Source organism: Carettochelys insculpta, chromosome 1 (genome assembly GCF_033958435.1).
Source record: "Carettochelys insculpta isolate YL-2023 chromosome 1, ASM3395843v1, whole genome shotgun sequence".
NCBI classification, from domain to species: domain Eukaryota; kingdom Metazoa; phylum Chordata; order Testudines; family Carettochelyidae; genus Carettochelys; species Carettochelys insculpta.
This window is the reverse complement of record NC_134137.1, coordinates 44,000,047-44,017,863: the sequence shown is the minus strand read 5'-3', so window position 1 is coordinate 44,017,863 and position 17,817 is coordinate 44,000,047. Positions and strand designations below refer to the sequence as shown.

General features: G+C 44.6%; 1 protein-coding gene across 1 annotated transcript in view; it reads left to right on the top strand.

Moving 5' to 3' along the window:
- Nucleotides 1-1,471: 1,471 nt before the first annotated feature.
- ARHGAP20 (Rho GTPase activating protein 20) overlaps nucleotides 1,472-17,817 on the top strand; it is a 109,863-nt gene continuing 93,517 nt past the window's right edge. The window contains exon 1 of the mRNA XM_074982017.1: nucleotides 1,472-1,664. Within this exon, the coding sequence (XP_074838118.1) occupies nucleotides 1,566-1,664 (99 nt within the window). The 5' untranslated portion in view covers nucleotides 1,472-1,565. The remainder of the gene's footprint in view (nucleotides 1,665-17,817) is intronic.

Genomic DNA, 17,817 nt, shown 5'->3' with positions numbered 1-17,817 from the left:
GGCCCTTTCGAAATTTTGGCCAAGTGTAGACACTACCATAGTAAAATAGATGCAGTAACTAATATGGCAGAAGTAGTAAAAAGAAAAACACAAGGTGGAAACAGTTGACTCTAAAGTAGTGTTAAACATTTACACTAGTTTTTACACATTCAAACAAACAAAACACCACTGAACAGGTACGAGACTTTATTTCCTTTCCCATGAAACATTACCAAAAAACATTACCAGGCAACACCATACTGGCTCCTCTCCATTGTGGCCCGTAGCAGGTGAAAAAGTGAAAAAAATTATAATGCCTATAAATAGCACAGAACTATAGTGAAGGGAAAGGTGGCTCAGGTAAAGTCACTTCACCACATTACCTAGCCATCAAAGGCTCTTCTGTGTCACTAACGTTTTAGACAAGCTCCCAAGGACACTGGCTATGTCCTCCCACGGGAAGAAAGGGCTAGGGAACAAAGATGTTCTCACACAGAATCACAGGGCTGGAAAGGACCTCTGAAGGTCATCTAGTCCAGCCCCCTGTTCTGTACAATTGTCTTTCTCTAATCGTAATTTATGCTGTCTGCCTTTTCGGAAATGTGAGCACCCACCCGCCCTGGGGACACAGGAACCTTGCTGGCAGCTGCGTGCACGGCGCTCCGCATGGGAGCGAGCCAGCTGTGCTGCCAGCACTGCAGGCAGGAGGAACCGAGAGGCGTGTGGTTAGCCAGAGCCAGCCTCCTGCACCAGGCTCCCGACCTGGGCATTGCTGCAGCTCTCAGGTCATTGCCACCCTGTGGGTGGCGAGTCGGAGAGGGCGACTGCAGCCTTAACGATGTGCTCACAAGGAGGAGCATTTGCTGTATACGTTTCAGCCCGCACCACCGCTGCAGCCGAGTATGCAGCAGCTCACCGGGGCTAGCTTGTAGCATCAGCATGCACCATCTCGGCACTCAACCCACAGCAGAGAAACACGCTTCCACATCACGTGACACCCCAACCCCCGGGGGGGGGCTTAAATCCCGACCCTTTTGCAGGGAACGTGGGGGGTTTGCTTGACGATGGCGCGTGGGGCCCCGAAGAAGCCGCACGTCACCACTGCTTCGCTCCCAGCGGGATTCCACCGATACCCCCCGGCTCGGAGTCGCGCGTGTTCACACGGTCAGGCGCTCGTCCTGCCCAGCGGCACAGCCGGACCCTGCCCCCGCAGGCCGGCGGGCCCAGGCAACGGCAGGTGTAGTTGCACACAGCGCACGCGTCGCAGCTTGGCAGCGCGAGCCCTGCATCGCCACTGCCCCCCCGCGGCACGCAGCCGAGCCGCCGGCGCGCCGAGCATGCGCAGTAAACGTCACCTGAGCCAAACCGCGGCCTCAGGAGACCGGGGGCAGGGAAAGCGCGCCTGAGTGCTGGGTGGGCGGGGCAGATGTGCTGGGGGCGGGGCTAGCAGAGCGCCTGGTCGCGGCGCTCGTCGGCTGTTAACTCGCAGCCGCGCTGGGCATGGGGCAGCGGCCGTGCAGGGTTTCACCGCCGGGATGCGCCAGTGACCTCGGCTTGAGCTCGGGCCGCCCGGGGTCGGGAGCTTGATGGAAGCGATGTCCCCGCAACAGGACCACGTCGGGCAGGGGCGCTCGTCCTCTTTGAGCGGGGAGTGCAGAGCCTCCGCGGCCCCCGAGGGCAGGAAGGTGAGCGAGAGCCTCGTACCCCCCAGTGTCTCCCCAGGGCAGCGGAGGCCTCCCTCCCCCCCGAGCCCCTGAGAATCAGAGTGTCCTTTGGCCCCGAATGCCCCCCCCCCCAGGCAGCAGAGTCCCTCACCCCCCACCTCGCTCTCCTGGGCAGCGGAGACCCCTAGCACCACCCCCACTTTCTCCTAGGCGTTGGCGAACCCCTCCCTCCCAGACAGCGGAGAGTGAGCCCCTCGCCTCGCCTCCCCTCCCCCCCACCCGTGTCCCTCGGGCAGCAGTCAGAAAGCCCCTCATCTCACCTTGACCCCCTAGTGCCCCCCGAGCAGCAGAGAGCCCCTCACCTCACCCACCTCTCCAGTGGCCCTGGGGCAGCAGAGAGGCACCCCCATATTTTCCCTCTTGAAACTGACTGTATTCTGAGACCCGGGATCTGCACTTAAGTGTTAACACCTCTGTCTCTCTCAAGGTACCCGCCCTGCTCTCAGCCCCTTGTTTGCAATATGTCCCCAGGCTCCCCCTTGTGTTAGCACTGTCTGTGCTGTGTGGCTCACTGCAGAGCTCTGTATAAGACTGTGGTTTGCCTGACCTGCTCTGTCCCCAGCTGAACAAGTCTTTTATTTAAAGTCATTGCCAAGAAGACCCACTATGTCCAACCCATCTCATGCGACAGCCCCCAGACTGTGTTACTTGGGGCAAGGGGAGAATACAGCTTGTTTGAATCCAGGGGCATTTGTTCTCCTCAGCGTGGCTCGGCTCCCCATCCTGTCTCTGCCAGTCTTGAATGTCGTTAGCAGTTTTCTATAGTAATTTGTCATAGCGATCCCCACTGTGTCTTAAGATGTAAAAGCCATGGGGTGTGTTTCAAAGGAGCTATTGACATGAACGTGAGTGCTTGTGGCACAGACCTGAGACATCTGTGCATGTTAGGTAATGACTGAGAGAAGTGCAGTTGAAGGTGAAGTTGTTACTTATTAGATCGATGCCGGATTGACTCAGAATAGTGTCCTGTTCTGTAAATACTTTGCTCCACGTCTGTGTCTTGTCTGGGGCCAGCAGGGGAGACCTCTGGGTGCTGCCACACATGCTTTTAAACTGAAAGAAACAAGAAAGGGGTTGTGAAAAAGAAAAGAAGCACCAATAGTTTTCCCTCAGTTACAGGGAAATTGGACACAGCTGGAGCTCCAAAGATGTGCACAAACTCTCTCTTTACAGCTAGGGTTTGGTTGTTTCCTTGTCAGGTAATGTGGGATGCTAAGTTTCCTTTTTAATACACAGCTAATTAAGTTGTTTCTGCCATAATCTTCCACAATGTAAAATAGAGCTTCCATTTTTCTTTTTAGTGCAGCATAATTTCTGTTTTTCCATTTATATTTTCCACTGAAAGAACTTGGTTTGGCTAGGAATCTCTTCTTGCTTTCAGGGTTAGCATTACAATGTCATTAAATCCATGAAAATAGTTTTTTCCTTAGAGAATTACACACAGTAGTGCCAGCCTGGTTATCAGGATTATAATACCTTACTAGGTGGGATGCCCTTCATAAATCTTTCTAGTCCCGATTATATTGGGTTAGGAGAGGAGTGAAATATCTTTACTCCAGGACACGCTTTTTAGACTTGTGTTTAGCTTTGGAACTTCATTGGCCACAGGAGCAGTATGGAGTTGCGGTGCAGCTACAAATTGTAGTCTCTCCATAATGGTGGTCCACCTGTAGAAACAATCCTTATGGCCAGAAAGCTTGTATGTTACATCTCTATTTGTGTGGCAATAAAAAGTCTTGTATTTGTTTGTCTATCTATCTAAACAATGAATGCAACCAGGCTGAAAGTACATGCTGCAGTATTGAAACCAAGACACTTCTCTGATCCTGTTCAGTGGCAACAAGTGAAAATGTACAGAGAAACCAATCACCTAGAATACCTTTGGTTAAGGTCAAATGCACTACAACTGAAATACCTGATGTATAGCATTATGAGATATCCGATACCCCCTTAATTTGGAACTGTAGCCTGCCCTGGCTGTTTGGGCTGGCCCTAGTTTTGCATGGAATGGAATCTCAAATGAGGCATCATTACTGCTTAGATTCTGCAGTGCTGGGTACCCTGTAAGTACCCCTATATCTCAGTGTTTGTCTTACTGTATGAGTATAAATAGAAGACAGGATGAATTCCTCATTGTTACGTTGGGAGGTTAAATTCCCTTGGGTATTGGCAGTGTATGAAATTATGTGCATGGGTTGGTAATAGATTGTTACCAAGACTGGTCATGATTTCAAAGATCAAAAGTGCTAATGTGAATTGAGAGATTAGTACAAATATGTTGTTTAAGATAAAAGATGTGAAAATGGGTTTAACCTTCTGATGTGAACCCTCTCAAAAGAAAAAAGAGCCTATCAGTATGCACTAAATTGCTTATTCTTATGACTATATTTTACTCAGGCTGAATTAAACTTACTCAGCAGAAATAGTGACACTCTATTTTTGTCAGAACTCTTATTTTATTTAAGTTATAGTTTGCATGTAGTTGTCAAAGCAAATAGGAGTGTGTGATTTCTGTTGAATGATGGTGCTGGAAGATGGCAGCTGCTTGCATTTTACTCCCAGCTTTACCAGCTACTTGTATGTGACTATGAGCAAATATCTGAACTTCATGCCTCATCCTCTCTGGATGCAAAATGGGTATAAATAGTTACCTACTTTTGTGAGACATTCTTAATCTATGTTTGAAACATTTGAAATATTCTGTATTTCTACATTTGCTAAAGACATGCATTACTCTTATGCTTCTGAAAAGTTCTGAGCCAGTTTCTCAGCTGGTGTAAATTGGTATAGTACCACTGATGTCCAAGGAACTATACCACTTTACACCTACCGAAGACATAGCTTTTGAGGACTAAGCTACCCACGGCTTTTGTCTTGATTTCAGGATATTTGTTTAGAAACCAATATAGTTAAATTGGTATAAGTGCTGTGATTGTGAGTAAGGAAGAATTCAGGTTATGCAGAAACATGTACTTGGTTACAGTTAAACAAGGGAGCAATATTAGAGTAGGTAGTGGCAACTATAACCCACCTTCCTCAGTCTCTTCTCCCCTCTGTAAAAATAGCCAAATAGATTTTGTTGTTTTCTTTATATACTTGCCAAAACCTTGATCAGTTTGCTTGTGTACCGTATCCCTTTCCCATGACCTTATTTTTATTTATTTTTTATTTTATTTTGGAATGTAAGATCTTTGGGGCAAGAAGTATATTTTCCCATAAATTTTGTATCATGCCTAGCACAAGGGGGACAGACTGGGGCCTTATTGTGCTACTATAATAATATTATGGCCAATAATAGATGGAATCTTGGTTGCCTAGGGACATGTTTCACATCACACTGTTATCCTTGTAGTGGAAAACTACTGCATGTATTTGCAAGGCGATGGAGCAATTTTAAGTCAAATGAGGACTGAAAATAGCATGAAGTTAAAATTAAGTACATCATTTATGCACTTACTTCTTAGGAATGCGTCAGTTTTATGTGTCGTGTATTGATCTGTGATAACTTAGTACTGTACCTCAGTGCCCAGCAATGCTGCTTTAGTCAAGGGCCCAGGATCAATGATGCTTTTTTTTCCAGGTGGCCCTCGATGGGAAAAGTAGACTGTTGCCTCTGGACAATAAAAGGATGCCCCCGTTCCTGAGTTTCCTGGGGTTTTTTTTGTTTTTCTTCACTCCAAGGTAGTAGCAGCTCTCCATAACAACAACTTAGCACTTTCTGTAGTTTCCAGTACCTAGGACTTGCACACATCACATCTTGTATTGACTCTGAGCTGCTTGCAGTGCCTAGGTACAAGGGGAATTAGTCAAAGAACAAGAGGCAGCCTGAACCAAATCTGGTTTTTTATGTTAGTTTAATGCTATTAGAATCCTTAGTCTGCCCCTCATACACATGTCTAGCAGATTCTTACATACAATCTGTACATGCAGGTAAGCTCTTGCTTATGCTCTGTTAATATTTGTGACTCCTCTATTTTCACTTCTTTAGCTGTAGCCAGAATAGCTGCATATTTACGTTCCGTTGCCTGACCCATGTAACCAGAAGCAGAGAGAGTTTGGAATGTGACTGTGACCTGCTCATCTCTGTCAGTACATCAGGAAAGTGAACATACTCAGCCCAGTGAGGAATATGTCAGAGACCTGAGGGAGGTGCTGGAGATGTATGCTTAATGGTTCTGTGTTTTATCTCCTGAGAGCCTTGCAATTTTTTGGCAAAACCTTCAGAGATTAAAGTTTTGTGTGTGAAAGACCATGAGATCAGCACATATTCCCTCAAATGGTGGAAAGAAACTAGGCTTTAAAATGAATGTAGGAGGATGGGATTCATAGCTTTCACACCTGCCTACATTTTGCTAGTTCCTCAAAAAGATTTTCTGCCACATCAGTACTTCCCCAGTAGTCGCTTGAAATAGAAAATAAATAAGTTTATCATTTTTAAACTGCCACTAGGAAGACTCTGCACTGTAGGAGCACGGGCACTAGTGTACCATTTGTTAATCCTCCTCTTACTGTGTTTGTGTATGCATGAACTAGCCCAGTAGCAGAATATCCTCTCCTTTCTGTATTATTCCAGTTAGAGAGTAAGTGCTGAACTGTAGCTGGCAATAGGACTTGCAGGTTTAGCATTCCATTTCCCCTTTCTCTAACTTTTTGAAATTCCTCCTTCCCCCCCACCCCGCCAACATTTAAGACAACACAATAGGTGACATCTCCTTGACAGACTTAAATTAAATCTTTACGAGATTTTAAACTAGGATAATAGTATGATTGATAGCACATTTCTTGCTCCTAATTTTTCTTACTGATCTTCTATTCTCCTACCCCAACTTTGCTTTTAGTGTGTTTTACTGTGCATTCTGTAGCTCTTTCATCCTCCCGTGTGGATGTGTCTCTTCTCTAATATCACTGTAATTGTTTTTCTCTTTTGTTATCCCTCTTATAACTTTATTTTTGGGAAAATCCTTGTAAGGAAATAAGTAAAAGTATGTTTGCTAGTGCAATCAGACAGTATTTTGCTTTATCTATTAACCTACAAATGGCCTAGTGATACTGGGGAATCTAGCTGTGAAATACACTAGTCCCTCAAGTTACATGAGGACTGTGTTCCCACACACCCTTGCATAACTCACATTTCACAGAAGTTGGGGGGGGCGGGCAGCATGTTTCCCTGGCGGAATGCATGTTTTGCAGTCAGGGAAGCAGCAGGAGCACCTGAAGCTCCCTTTGAAAGGTAAGTCCTGGTGTTGGGTGGGCAGTTGGGGAGGGTTAAGTCTGGTGGGGGTTGGGACTGTGGGAAGGGGCGTTAAGCCTGGGGTGGGTTAGGGCTTTAGTGGGGTGGAGTTAAGCTGGGGCCACGCGGCCATGCGATTGGTTAAGATGGGGTTGTGGGGGGTTTGAACGGGGCTGTGTGAGGCTGGGGGGTTGAGCTGGGGGGGGATTTTGAGTTGCGCTTAACTCCCAATCATGCATGTGGAGGGATTACTGTATACTAAAAGTACTGATGCACAAGTAGCTCTTGAAAGATAAATACTGCTCAACTGTCCATCAAAGCTGTTCCCACAGAACAGAAGGTAAGAGCCTGTGCAGAAGGTGGGGGCTAGTAAGAAACTTTCAGAATACCTTGCCACTAAAGGCTTGTGGTAAAACTCCCCAAGGTCACAGATTCCCTGACCTGGGATTGATAACACTGTACCCAAATGCAAAAACGCCTTTGAGAATCATGGAAGGTGCACTTGGGAATTTCCACAAGCTCTCTTAATCCTTTCATTGGAGAGAATTTAAGAATGGTAATTTCTCTTAATAAGTTGGCTTTGAGGTCTTGGGCATGTGCACACAAAACCACTTGTCTTCTACGACACAAGAATCATACCAGGGTTTTTAGTGTGGTTTTTTTTTTTTAAAAATTAACAACAAAACAAATACACTGGTTGAAATATTACTATGTTGGTAGATATTACAGAACAGTTTTTAAAAAAAAGGATTAAATTGAGAATTACTTACCTAGGTTCAGTAGGGAAAGTTACAGATTAAGGGGGTAGTTATACATTCAGCACAAAGCAGTCCAGCAGACCTCAAAACAAAGAATATAACCTGATTGTATCTGCAGGACAGCCCCTGTTTTACTTGCGTAACTATAGTTTTAAGATTTAGTGCTTCCCAAGGAATGGTTGTCCCTGGATTCTTTGTGGCTGATTCCTTGGCCTGTTTCATGTCCTTCCAGGTTCCTGGAGACACCAGGAGCAAGAAGGGGTCACTGTTACTAACTCAAAAGTCCACGCTCTGTTTCCATTGGCTCTCCTGCCAAGTCGCTTCCTGGTTCTCCAGCGTGCCTGGGGACTCTCTAGGATATGGTTTTAACCCTTACAGGCAAGACAAGTAGGGTTATGTCTCAAGAAAACTTTGAAAAGAGTTTAGTTAACTGAATGGCTGGAATGTCCACAAAATGGCACTACTCTTCCCATTCATCACACAGTCCAACAGTTTGGGTTTTTTTTATATAAAGTAAAGCAATTATTTGTAAACCTTGGTTCAGGCTTCCTTAGAAGTCTGTAAGCATGAAGTACAGTATGATGTAACTAAACCAGAAAGCATGCGTGCCTAGATATTTTTGTTGTGTCAAACATCAAGAGAGCAGAGTTTTATATGAATGAAATCATTAACTATTCTTGTTGACTTAAAGATGACCTTTGTTTAAAGTAAGTTTCCTTTCACTAAACTCAAAGTAATTAAGGGTCCAAATTTACCACCAAAACCACAAAATCCTCTTTTTACAAAACAGGTATAGCAGCGATAGTTTGGGTTTAGGTTGCAGTAACTAGCCACTGTGCTTCAATTCTGACCCACTTTTAGGGGACGGAAAGGTTAATTCAGTTTCCAGACGCATACAATCATTTTCCCTGCTGCCGAGTGTGCCAGAAAGGATGTCTGTCTTACTGAGGTGGTGTTGGTGTTGTGGTCATCTGTCAGCTAGGGATAGCTAAGATCTTCATCCATTTCACGTAGATCACTGAATCAGTATCGGAAGGTATTGACTGTTTTGTTTTTTTTTTCCCCCCCACTCTGGGCTCAAACCACTGGCTTAGAGGCCATATTTCATTGTAAAGCTTGCAAGTCTTTCTGTTCCCATCTCTCCCAAAAAAGCAAGTACCAGTTCGAAAAACATTGGATGTTCTTGCTTTGTATGTTGCTGGGATACATCACCAGCGTTCATTCTGTGAGCACACATACAGATGCAGAGCAATGGGGAACTAACATTACGCTGCTCCTTCTTGGCAGTCACTCAGAGAAATGAGCAGGATGTCTTAATGTCACCATCCTATTTGTGAGTCCATTGATGGCTGATCAGCCTGATTCTGGAGCTGCAGATCTTATCACAGAAGGGGCAGGTATTGGTAGCTGTTGGAAGGGCACAAGACAGTTTTTGGTGCTCTTTTCTTCTCTGCCTCTTTGTCTGCTCTGTGTCAGGACCTCTCAAATTGTAGCACCCCCTCATGGATTACCATTTTCTACTGGGGGCAGTCTTGGGCAAGCTTCTCCCAAGTGTTGACGCCAATGTTGCGCTTCTTCATGTGTGCCTTCGGCATGTCCTTATATTGCTTCCACTGGCTCCCAACACTCCTCTGTCCTTCCTCTAACTTGGAAAATAGAATCTGTTTTGGAAGGTACTGATCAGATGTGACCAGTCCAATGAAGTTGTTGGTGAATTATAATGGCTTCAATGCTGGCCATGTTAGACTCTTCCAGGACACTAGTGTTCGTGCACCTATCCTCCCAAGAGATATTTAGGATTCTCCTAAGGCAGCATTGATGATATTGTTCAGGTGCCTTCAAATGATGCTTGTATGTTGTCCAGGTTTCACATACATATAGTAGTGCTGGAACAACTACTGCATGATGTACAAGGGGCTTTAGTTTTGTCTTGGGATAGATGCTTCGGTTCTCAAAGACCCTTTGTCTCAGGTGGGTGAAAGCAGAGTTTTCACAGCTCAGACAATGCTGGATTTCTGCATCAATGTCAACTTTAGCGGAAAGATGAGTTCCAAGGTATGGGAAGTGCTCCAAATTTCCCAGCAGTTCTCAAGCTCAGTAGATGGTACATGTGATTGTCTTATTGGTGAGGGTTGGGTGGAGCACCTTGGTCTTTTTGATGTTCAGTGTCAAGGTCGAGATTCTTGTATATTTCAGCGAAGGCACAGAAGATGGTCTTGAAGGGCTGTGGGAGAAAGAGCAGCACCCATGCTGTCGTCCATGTACTGGAGCTCCGTGATAGAGGTTGTGGAGGTCTTGTTTTTAGCCTTCAGTCTCCTGAGATCATCTAGAGAATGAATGGGAAGCTTTTTAATCTTCATGCCATTTGGAAGCTTGCCATCAATAAGGGAAGGGTCATGGAGATAAAGATACAGAACACTGTTGAGGCAATGATGCAGCCTTGTCTGACTCACATTTTGACATCAAAGGGTCGTTTTGGCATCCATTGTTGCTCAAAACTGTGGCAGTCATGTCATTAAGCAGCCTCAAGATGCTAATGAATTTTTTGGAGCAGCCAATCTAAGAGGATGGTCCACAGGGCTTTACAATTGACTGAGTTGAATGCTTTGGTCAGTTTGTGGAAACTCATGTATAAAGCTTGGCTTTGTTAACATTTTTCGTGCAGTTGCTGGGCAGTGAAAATCATGTCTGCTGTTCCTTGAAATGGTCGGAAGCCACACTGGAATTCTGGAAGAACTTATTCTGAGAGTGGCAGGAGTCAGTTTGCAAGGATTTAAGCCAAGGAGGGAGATGTTACAATAGCTTCCACAGTCTGACTTGTTGCCCTTCTTGAAGAGACTGGTGATCAGTGTGTCTCTGAAATCTTGCAGCATCTGCTCCCTATTCCAGATTTTGAGAATCAGGAGGTGGAGTTGTTTGTGGAGCTCTGGCCCACCTTCTTTGAAGACATCAGCAGGGATTCTATCTACTCTGGTTGCCTTGTTGCACTTCATTGCTTTGATGGCGCTTGGACCTCACTGAGGGTAGCAAGTGTTGCAGGATTGTCCCTAGGCAGTTGCTGAGGGATTTGATCAAGAGATTCTAGGGCCACGGTGGAGGGGCAGTCCAAGAGCTTATTATAGTGCTTCCTCCAACAAGAAGTAATGATTTTATTGTCTTTCAAGGGTTGAGTACCACCCTTTGATTTCAGGAGATTGATTCCATAGTTTCTCGATTCATAATCAGCTTTGGTAGCATTGCAGAAACCTTATGTATCATTGATGCCTGTGAGATGCTGGAGTTCTCGCACCTTCTCAGTCAACCATTCGTTTTTCAGAGTCCTTGTTTTATATTGGGCTTCTGCCTTGGCCTTGGCATGAGCTTCCATCTTCATTGTGCAGCTGACGTTGCTTTGCCAGGCCCTAAAGACTTTCCTTTTTGCCTCAAACAGGTGTTCAGTTTCCACATTGTTCTCATCAAAGCAGTTCTGATGCTTCCTGGATTGGAAGCCAATATTTTTTCCACAAGCTCCAAAGATAGCATTTTTTCAACTGACACCAGTGTTCTTCCACATTCTTAGGGTGTGCTGTTGGCAGCTTCCTTTGGAGCTATATGTGGAAATCACTTTGTCTGTGGGGTCTGTTGATCTTTCATCAGATCTTTCCTCTGACGTATCTCTTCGGTGATAATCTTGATTGCCGTTGTGGATCGAATAAGGTGGTGATCAGTCCAGTAGTCATTAGCACTGGTCACTGCTTGTGTTAAAAGTACCTCACACTGATCCCAAACACGAACAATGACATAGTCTAGGAGCTGCCAGTGTTTTGATTGAGGATTTGCCATAAGGTCTTAAATTTTGTTTTTCTGGCAGAAGAGGGTGTTCCGCACATTTCGTAAGGAGGAGCACTGCATTGGAGTTGCCATTGCCAACTTCTTCTTTCCTAGTGGTCATCTGAGAGAGGTCTGCATCTCTTCTGGTCCTGGCATTGAAATCCCCCAAGAGAACAATCTTGTCTTCTTGAGTACGTCTTTTCAGGACTGTGTCCAGATGGCTGTAAAACTTCTTTCATGTCACCTTCATTGTCTAGACTTGCTGATTGCCTGTTGGTTTTTGGCAAGCTTCAAATAGAGAGTCAGGAGACGCTCATTGATGCCAGTGGGGACTCCAGATAGGATCTTTGTCTGTTCATTTTTAATGGCAAATCCTACTCCATGAATTTGTTTTTCTTTCTTGGGGTTCCTTTCTAGAAAAACGTGTCCTCTGCCTTCTTCTCTTAGCAGTCCTTCTTTTGGTCTACTTGTTTCTGTCAGGGCAGCTATTGGGAGGTTGAATCATAGCAGCTCGTGGGCAATAATTGCTGTGCATCTTTTGGGTTGCTCACTGTCTAGGTTGTCCATTAGTCCCAATACTCCATATTCCAAAGCTTGCTGTTCAATTTTGACTGCATAGAGGTGAACCCACTGAATGCAGTTATCCAATCAGGGGGTTGAAGTGGACTATGTTTAGGGCACCTTTTCTAGTCCTTCCCCCATGTGGGGTAAGCAGAGCACATCCTAGACAGGGTTGTTCAGTTGTGGATTCAGCAGGCAGACCATTGTTGCATGTCAGTTCCCGAAACAGAGCAACTGGTACATACATCCACCGCCTACAGGCTGCTCTGTGACTGAAAGCATCCGGATTTCACAATCCTGCTTCTGTCCCCATTCGCTGTAGGCCTTAAGTTTAGGAGAGCAGTGCTCAAAGGAAGAAACCTGTGCATGACATCTTTTAATGTGTGGGGATGGTTGCACTGCAGCCACCACATGGCTCTTGATGGATAGAAGGCTTGGGTCCAATAGCATGTGATTCTACAATGACTGGAAGTCTCCTGTCGTCTGCAGCCTTCATGCACCTCCACAGCCATTGTAATATTACCTTTGCTATCCTCTGCCTGTTCTGCCACTGAGGACTTTTAGGATTGTTCTTCATCTGGACCCTCTCCCTTGACCTTGCCGCCCTGGGTGACCCTCCTGAGAGTATGAGACTCCCTACTGCATTGATCTCAGGTTCACTGGAACGCACAAGGCCACTCGCCATGACAAGGTGGCGATCCGGACAGTGAGTAACGTTATGGTAGGATGATCATAAAAGAACTAAATTAAGAGTTGGGGACCAAGGGTTTGTGGTGGGTGAAGCTGCTGCTTGGAGAGGCAAGCTCCCTAGCTCATGGTCTCCATCTGGACTCTAACCCTGCTCTGCCCAAGGCATGCCCCCACTCTATACAGCACCCCACCCCCCATATACACACTTCCACCTCCCTCTCTCTTTACCCTTTCTAACCAAATCCCTGAACCCAAATCTAGGAAATGGTTCTTAAAAACCCACTCTAACATTTCTTTCTAAAGAAAATGGAGCTTGTTTTCCAGTGCATGCCAGATTGTGATGATTGGACATGCAGATGGCACCTAATTAAAATAACTAAATTTGGGAATAAAAAATGTCAGTCACAGGTTTTTTGGTATGGCCTCAAGTTTGTCAGAGATTTATTTGCAAAAGCTTTGTAGTAAGGAGACGTCAGCTGTTCTGCTGAATACAACATTAAATATTATGGAATATATAATGCAGCTCTTTTGTTTTACATTTGCTTAATCAGTACTTCTAAGTCAATTTTATATTTTAAATATAATCTTAAGATTTCATAAAGTAAATTACTAGATTTTTAGTACACTGATACAATTTTATTTTAAAGTAGTCAGAATGGTTTAACGTGTTCATGACCAAGTTCATTGCTTTTAGAAAAAGGGAACACAATTATTGTGTGTAATCTCCATAACAATAGACTAGTTTATGAAATTTCACTATATAGTTATAATAAAATACATTTCCAAAGCTTTTTGGCATAACAAAGGATTTTATTCCTTAATAAGGTACTGCTTTAGATGGTGGAATGACTTAAAATTAGCTCATCAGATAGAGCATGTCTATCCTTACACATGGATGGATGCTCCAGAGGTTGATCTTCTGGGGTTTGATTTAGTGCACCTAGTAAGGATGTGCTAAATGTTCAGGGTGAACCCATCAACCCCAATACTCCTCACAGTCACCAGGAGTAATGGAAGTCAATGGGAGCATTACTGCTATTGATCTCTGGGAGCAGACAGTAACAAAGTTTAAAATCTAGGTAGTCAATTCCACCTACACAGTTAACGTCACTGGAGTTGCATATCTTCATTCGAACTTTTCCTCTAGTGTAGATCTGGCTGTAGTCAGAAGTAAAGAAAAGGATACTCATTTGCCCAGCTATTTGGGGGGGGGGGGGAAGGAATGTTGCCTTTTAAGGACTTTCTATCCATGCCTACTCTACTCTCACCACACTGTTTAAGAAAGAGCAGGAAGACTTTGGAAGCAAGCTTTATATGTGTAGTAATTAAAATGTGTGGTTTAGATAAGAGTTGTCTTTTTAAAGGATGTATTTTAAAAACTGTTTGAAGATCCAAGTATTTAAGACTCTAAAAATCAGTGCAAATATTTTTAAACATCAGCAAAGAACTAATTAAATATTTAAAACAAATTTTAAGCTAAGTTTCTATAGACATAGCAATGCACAACTGTTTCTGTCAGTATGTTCAGGGTTGGCACATGCCCGTTAAATAGCTCTGTTACGACTTAATGGCCCTTTCACAGGTTTGGTTTTATGCTGATAAGTCTGGCGAGCTGGAAGACCTTTCACTTTTAAGTTAACAGCTCCACTTTGGGAGAAGAGTCATATGTTTGCAAGCTGCAATGGACTGTTGTGGGAGCCTTCAGGAACAGTCACCCTGGGTAGGAATAAGGGAGAGGTTGAGCCCTAAGATCCAGGGGAGGCACTGCCTCCCCTTGCCTCTTTGCCTGCTGCCCATACTGTCTGTGTAAAACAAACTGAAGATCAGGGCCTTTAATAGCTAAATAGCATCAGCATTATGTGAGACTGGAGGGTGGAATGTTACATAAATTTAAATGATAGAGCTACCAAGTGGCTGAAAAAGAATGTCGGTTCATTGCACTAACCTGGATAAAAATGGTCAGACACCTATCTTGCTTCTCTCAATGCTTGTCAAACTTACACTGTACCACTTACATCTGGTATCTTTTAATTATTTCCCCCTACAAAAGAAATCATATGAACAATGAATTCCTTTGTGTATTCTCCACTCAGTAAATGCTTGGCTGATCTGTTTCCAGGACTTCTATAAAGAAATATTATGCAGAAATCCTAAGTACAGTATTTTCAGTCAGTGTTGCTTTAAAAAAGAGGTGAAAAAGCTCTACTCAAGAACTGGTGTACATTAGCTTTTTCACATAATGGAGATTAGTGTCGTCTTTGTGTAATACAACATAAAATGACTGTCCACTTAAACTGCTAGCTAAAATTAGTTGAATGCTGACATTGAAGAATAGACTTCCCTGGAGCAGATGACTAGGTTGATACTCAGATTAAATGCTGACAATTTTCAACTTCTCATTCTTCCATCAATAAGATCTGAATTGTTAAATGATTTGGGCCAGAACCTGTAAATTAGCATAATTTAACTGAAATCTATCGACTTATGCTAATTAACACAAGGTGAGGCTCTTGTTTTGTATGAGCTGTTTTTTGCAGCAAAAGCACTTTTCTGGTGGGGTTATTGTATCGTATTAAACTTTAAAATGAAATTTATGATTACAGGTTAATTTCTAAGGTTTGCATTTAAAAAGTAGAAGCCCAGGAAACATAATGATAAGGTTAAATTTGGAAGACACCTACAATTATGACAGTACATAAATAAACAGTGAAGTACAATACTTTAACTCTGCCCCTTACAGGTGTCAGCCTGACATCTTTGTATTTAGAATACTAGAAAATGTTCATCATCTACTGCTGTGTGCCTGAAGTCAGATTCATTGGCTTTCTGTGACCTCTGACTTCCACTGCAGCCAGTGTGACTGAGGCTGCATCTATGCTAAGAGAGCAATTTGATTTTTAATAAATTTGATTATTATGAATTTGAATTGTCCACACAGCTTCTTGAAATTTGCCCTACCTCTTTTCAATGTTGAGTTTCTGCATCCCCATTGCCCTGTGCAAGTTCAACAGTGTGAATGTTGCATTGTGGGTAACTATCCCACCATGCTTTAGCCTTGGTTGATTGTGGGTGTTTGTTTGAATCCCAGATTGCAAAGCATTGTCCCAGAATTCAGAGCACCAGTGACCACATGAAAATGAGTTGGAGATTGTGCCATTTCCTGCTGTGGCATTCCAGCACAAGCATGGATCCCCAAATGCTTCAACTTATAGCACACATTGTTTTGGCAACCGCACTGGCTGTCGCACAATTTTGCCTTCACTTACAAAGCTCAGTGACAGTTCACTATCATGATGATGATGATGACTACAATGGTTTGAAAGAGCAAATCTCCCAACTGCAGTCCAACACTTCAGAGCTGCTGGCTCCCCTGGATGCACTGGTGACAGTGTAGTGGCAGTTTTGGACTCATGAGACCAGCAAACACTTGTGGGACCACATCGTTTTGGAGTCCTGGGACAAACAGCAGTAGGTGCAGAACTTCCGCATGTGCAAGTTCACTTTTATGGAACTTGTGATGTGCTGACTCCTGCCCTGAAGCACAGTAATGCAAGAATAAGGCAGGCTTTAACATTTCAGAAGTGAGTGGCAACCACACCGTGGAAGCTTGCAGTGCCTGACTGTTACTGGTCAGTGGCAAATCAATTTGGGGTGGGCAGATCTACTGTGGAGTCCATGGTGCTGCAGGTGGCCCATGCAATCTGTTGGTGTCTCCTCAGCAAGATTTTGTCCCTGGGAGATGTGCAGGCTACAGTGAATGGCTTTGCTCCCCAGGGATCTCCTAACTGCGGTGGGGCAATAGATGGCACTCACATACCCATCATGGCCCTGGACCACCTGGCCTCTGACTATATAAGCCAAAAGGGTAATTCTCCATGGTGTTGAGGAGGTTGGTATATCACATAGGTAACTTCACCGACATCAACGTTGGCTGGTCGGGGGGGTTCATGAGGTGCGCATCTTCTGAAATTCTGGACTGTACAGAAAGATTCTGGATGTGACTTTTTTTCCTTGATCAGAAAATCACAATTGCTGATGTGGAGATGCTTATTGTTATATTGGGCAACCCAGCTTACCCTCTGCTCCCTTGCCTTATGAAACCCTACACAGGAGCCCTGGACCCCAGCAAGGAAAACTTCAGTCATGGACTCAGCAGGTGTAGAATGGTGATTGAATGCATCTTTGGCCATTTAAAAGTGAGTTTCAGATGCTTACTGACCCGTTTGGACCTTTCTGAAACTAATGCCCCACCATGATTACAGCATGCATTATTTTGCACAACATATATGAATCCAGGTGGGAGACTTTCCTGTCCATCTGGAATTTCTAAGCTGAGGCCGTAGGCAGGGTTTACTTGCAGCTGCCTACACAGCCATACTCCAGTAACCATGTGGAGGCAACAGCAATAATGAATGCTTCAAAACATAGGTTCATGAATGATCTGTAACGCACATGGTACCGATGTATTTCTCTGACATAATGCCAATAAATCATACTGTGTCTTAATGAGTGAATGCTTTTACTTGGTGGGAGGGGGTTAGGTTGCAGTAAGTAAAATGCATGTAGCGGGCAGCTGTGCCTTCAGCCCTCCCCCAACCCACCCAGGTTCCCTCAGCTGCACATCTGCTGCATACCTGGGCATATCAGTGGGCAGCTGTATCTTCAGCCCTCCTCCAACCCTACTGCTCTACACACCACAAAAATCACACTGAGCTCAAGGGAATGATTTTATTTTTTATGGGGGGTGCAGGGGGAAGGAGGAGAAAGTGTTTTCAGTGGCTGGGGAAAGGAGCCTTCTGAAGGGTGATTTAATAGTCTTTGGCAATGGCCCTTGGGGCTGGAGCATCAGGCTACCCTGTCCCTCCCTCCTCACGTTTGGAGACCGCGACGAGGAGGGCAACCTCTCTTCAGGGGACTCTCTGCACCAGGTGTCAGCTACTGCAGTGCGGTGTTGGGGGTCTCTCTGCAGCTGTAGCAGGGAGTGCAGGACCTCTGTTTGCTTGGTCACTGCCGTTACAAACTTTGCCGTAGCCCCCCTCTGCTTTGCAGCTTGCTGCTGCTAGAA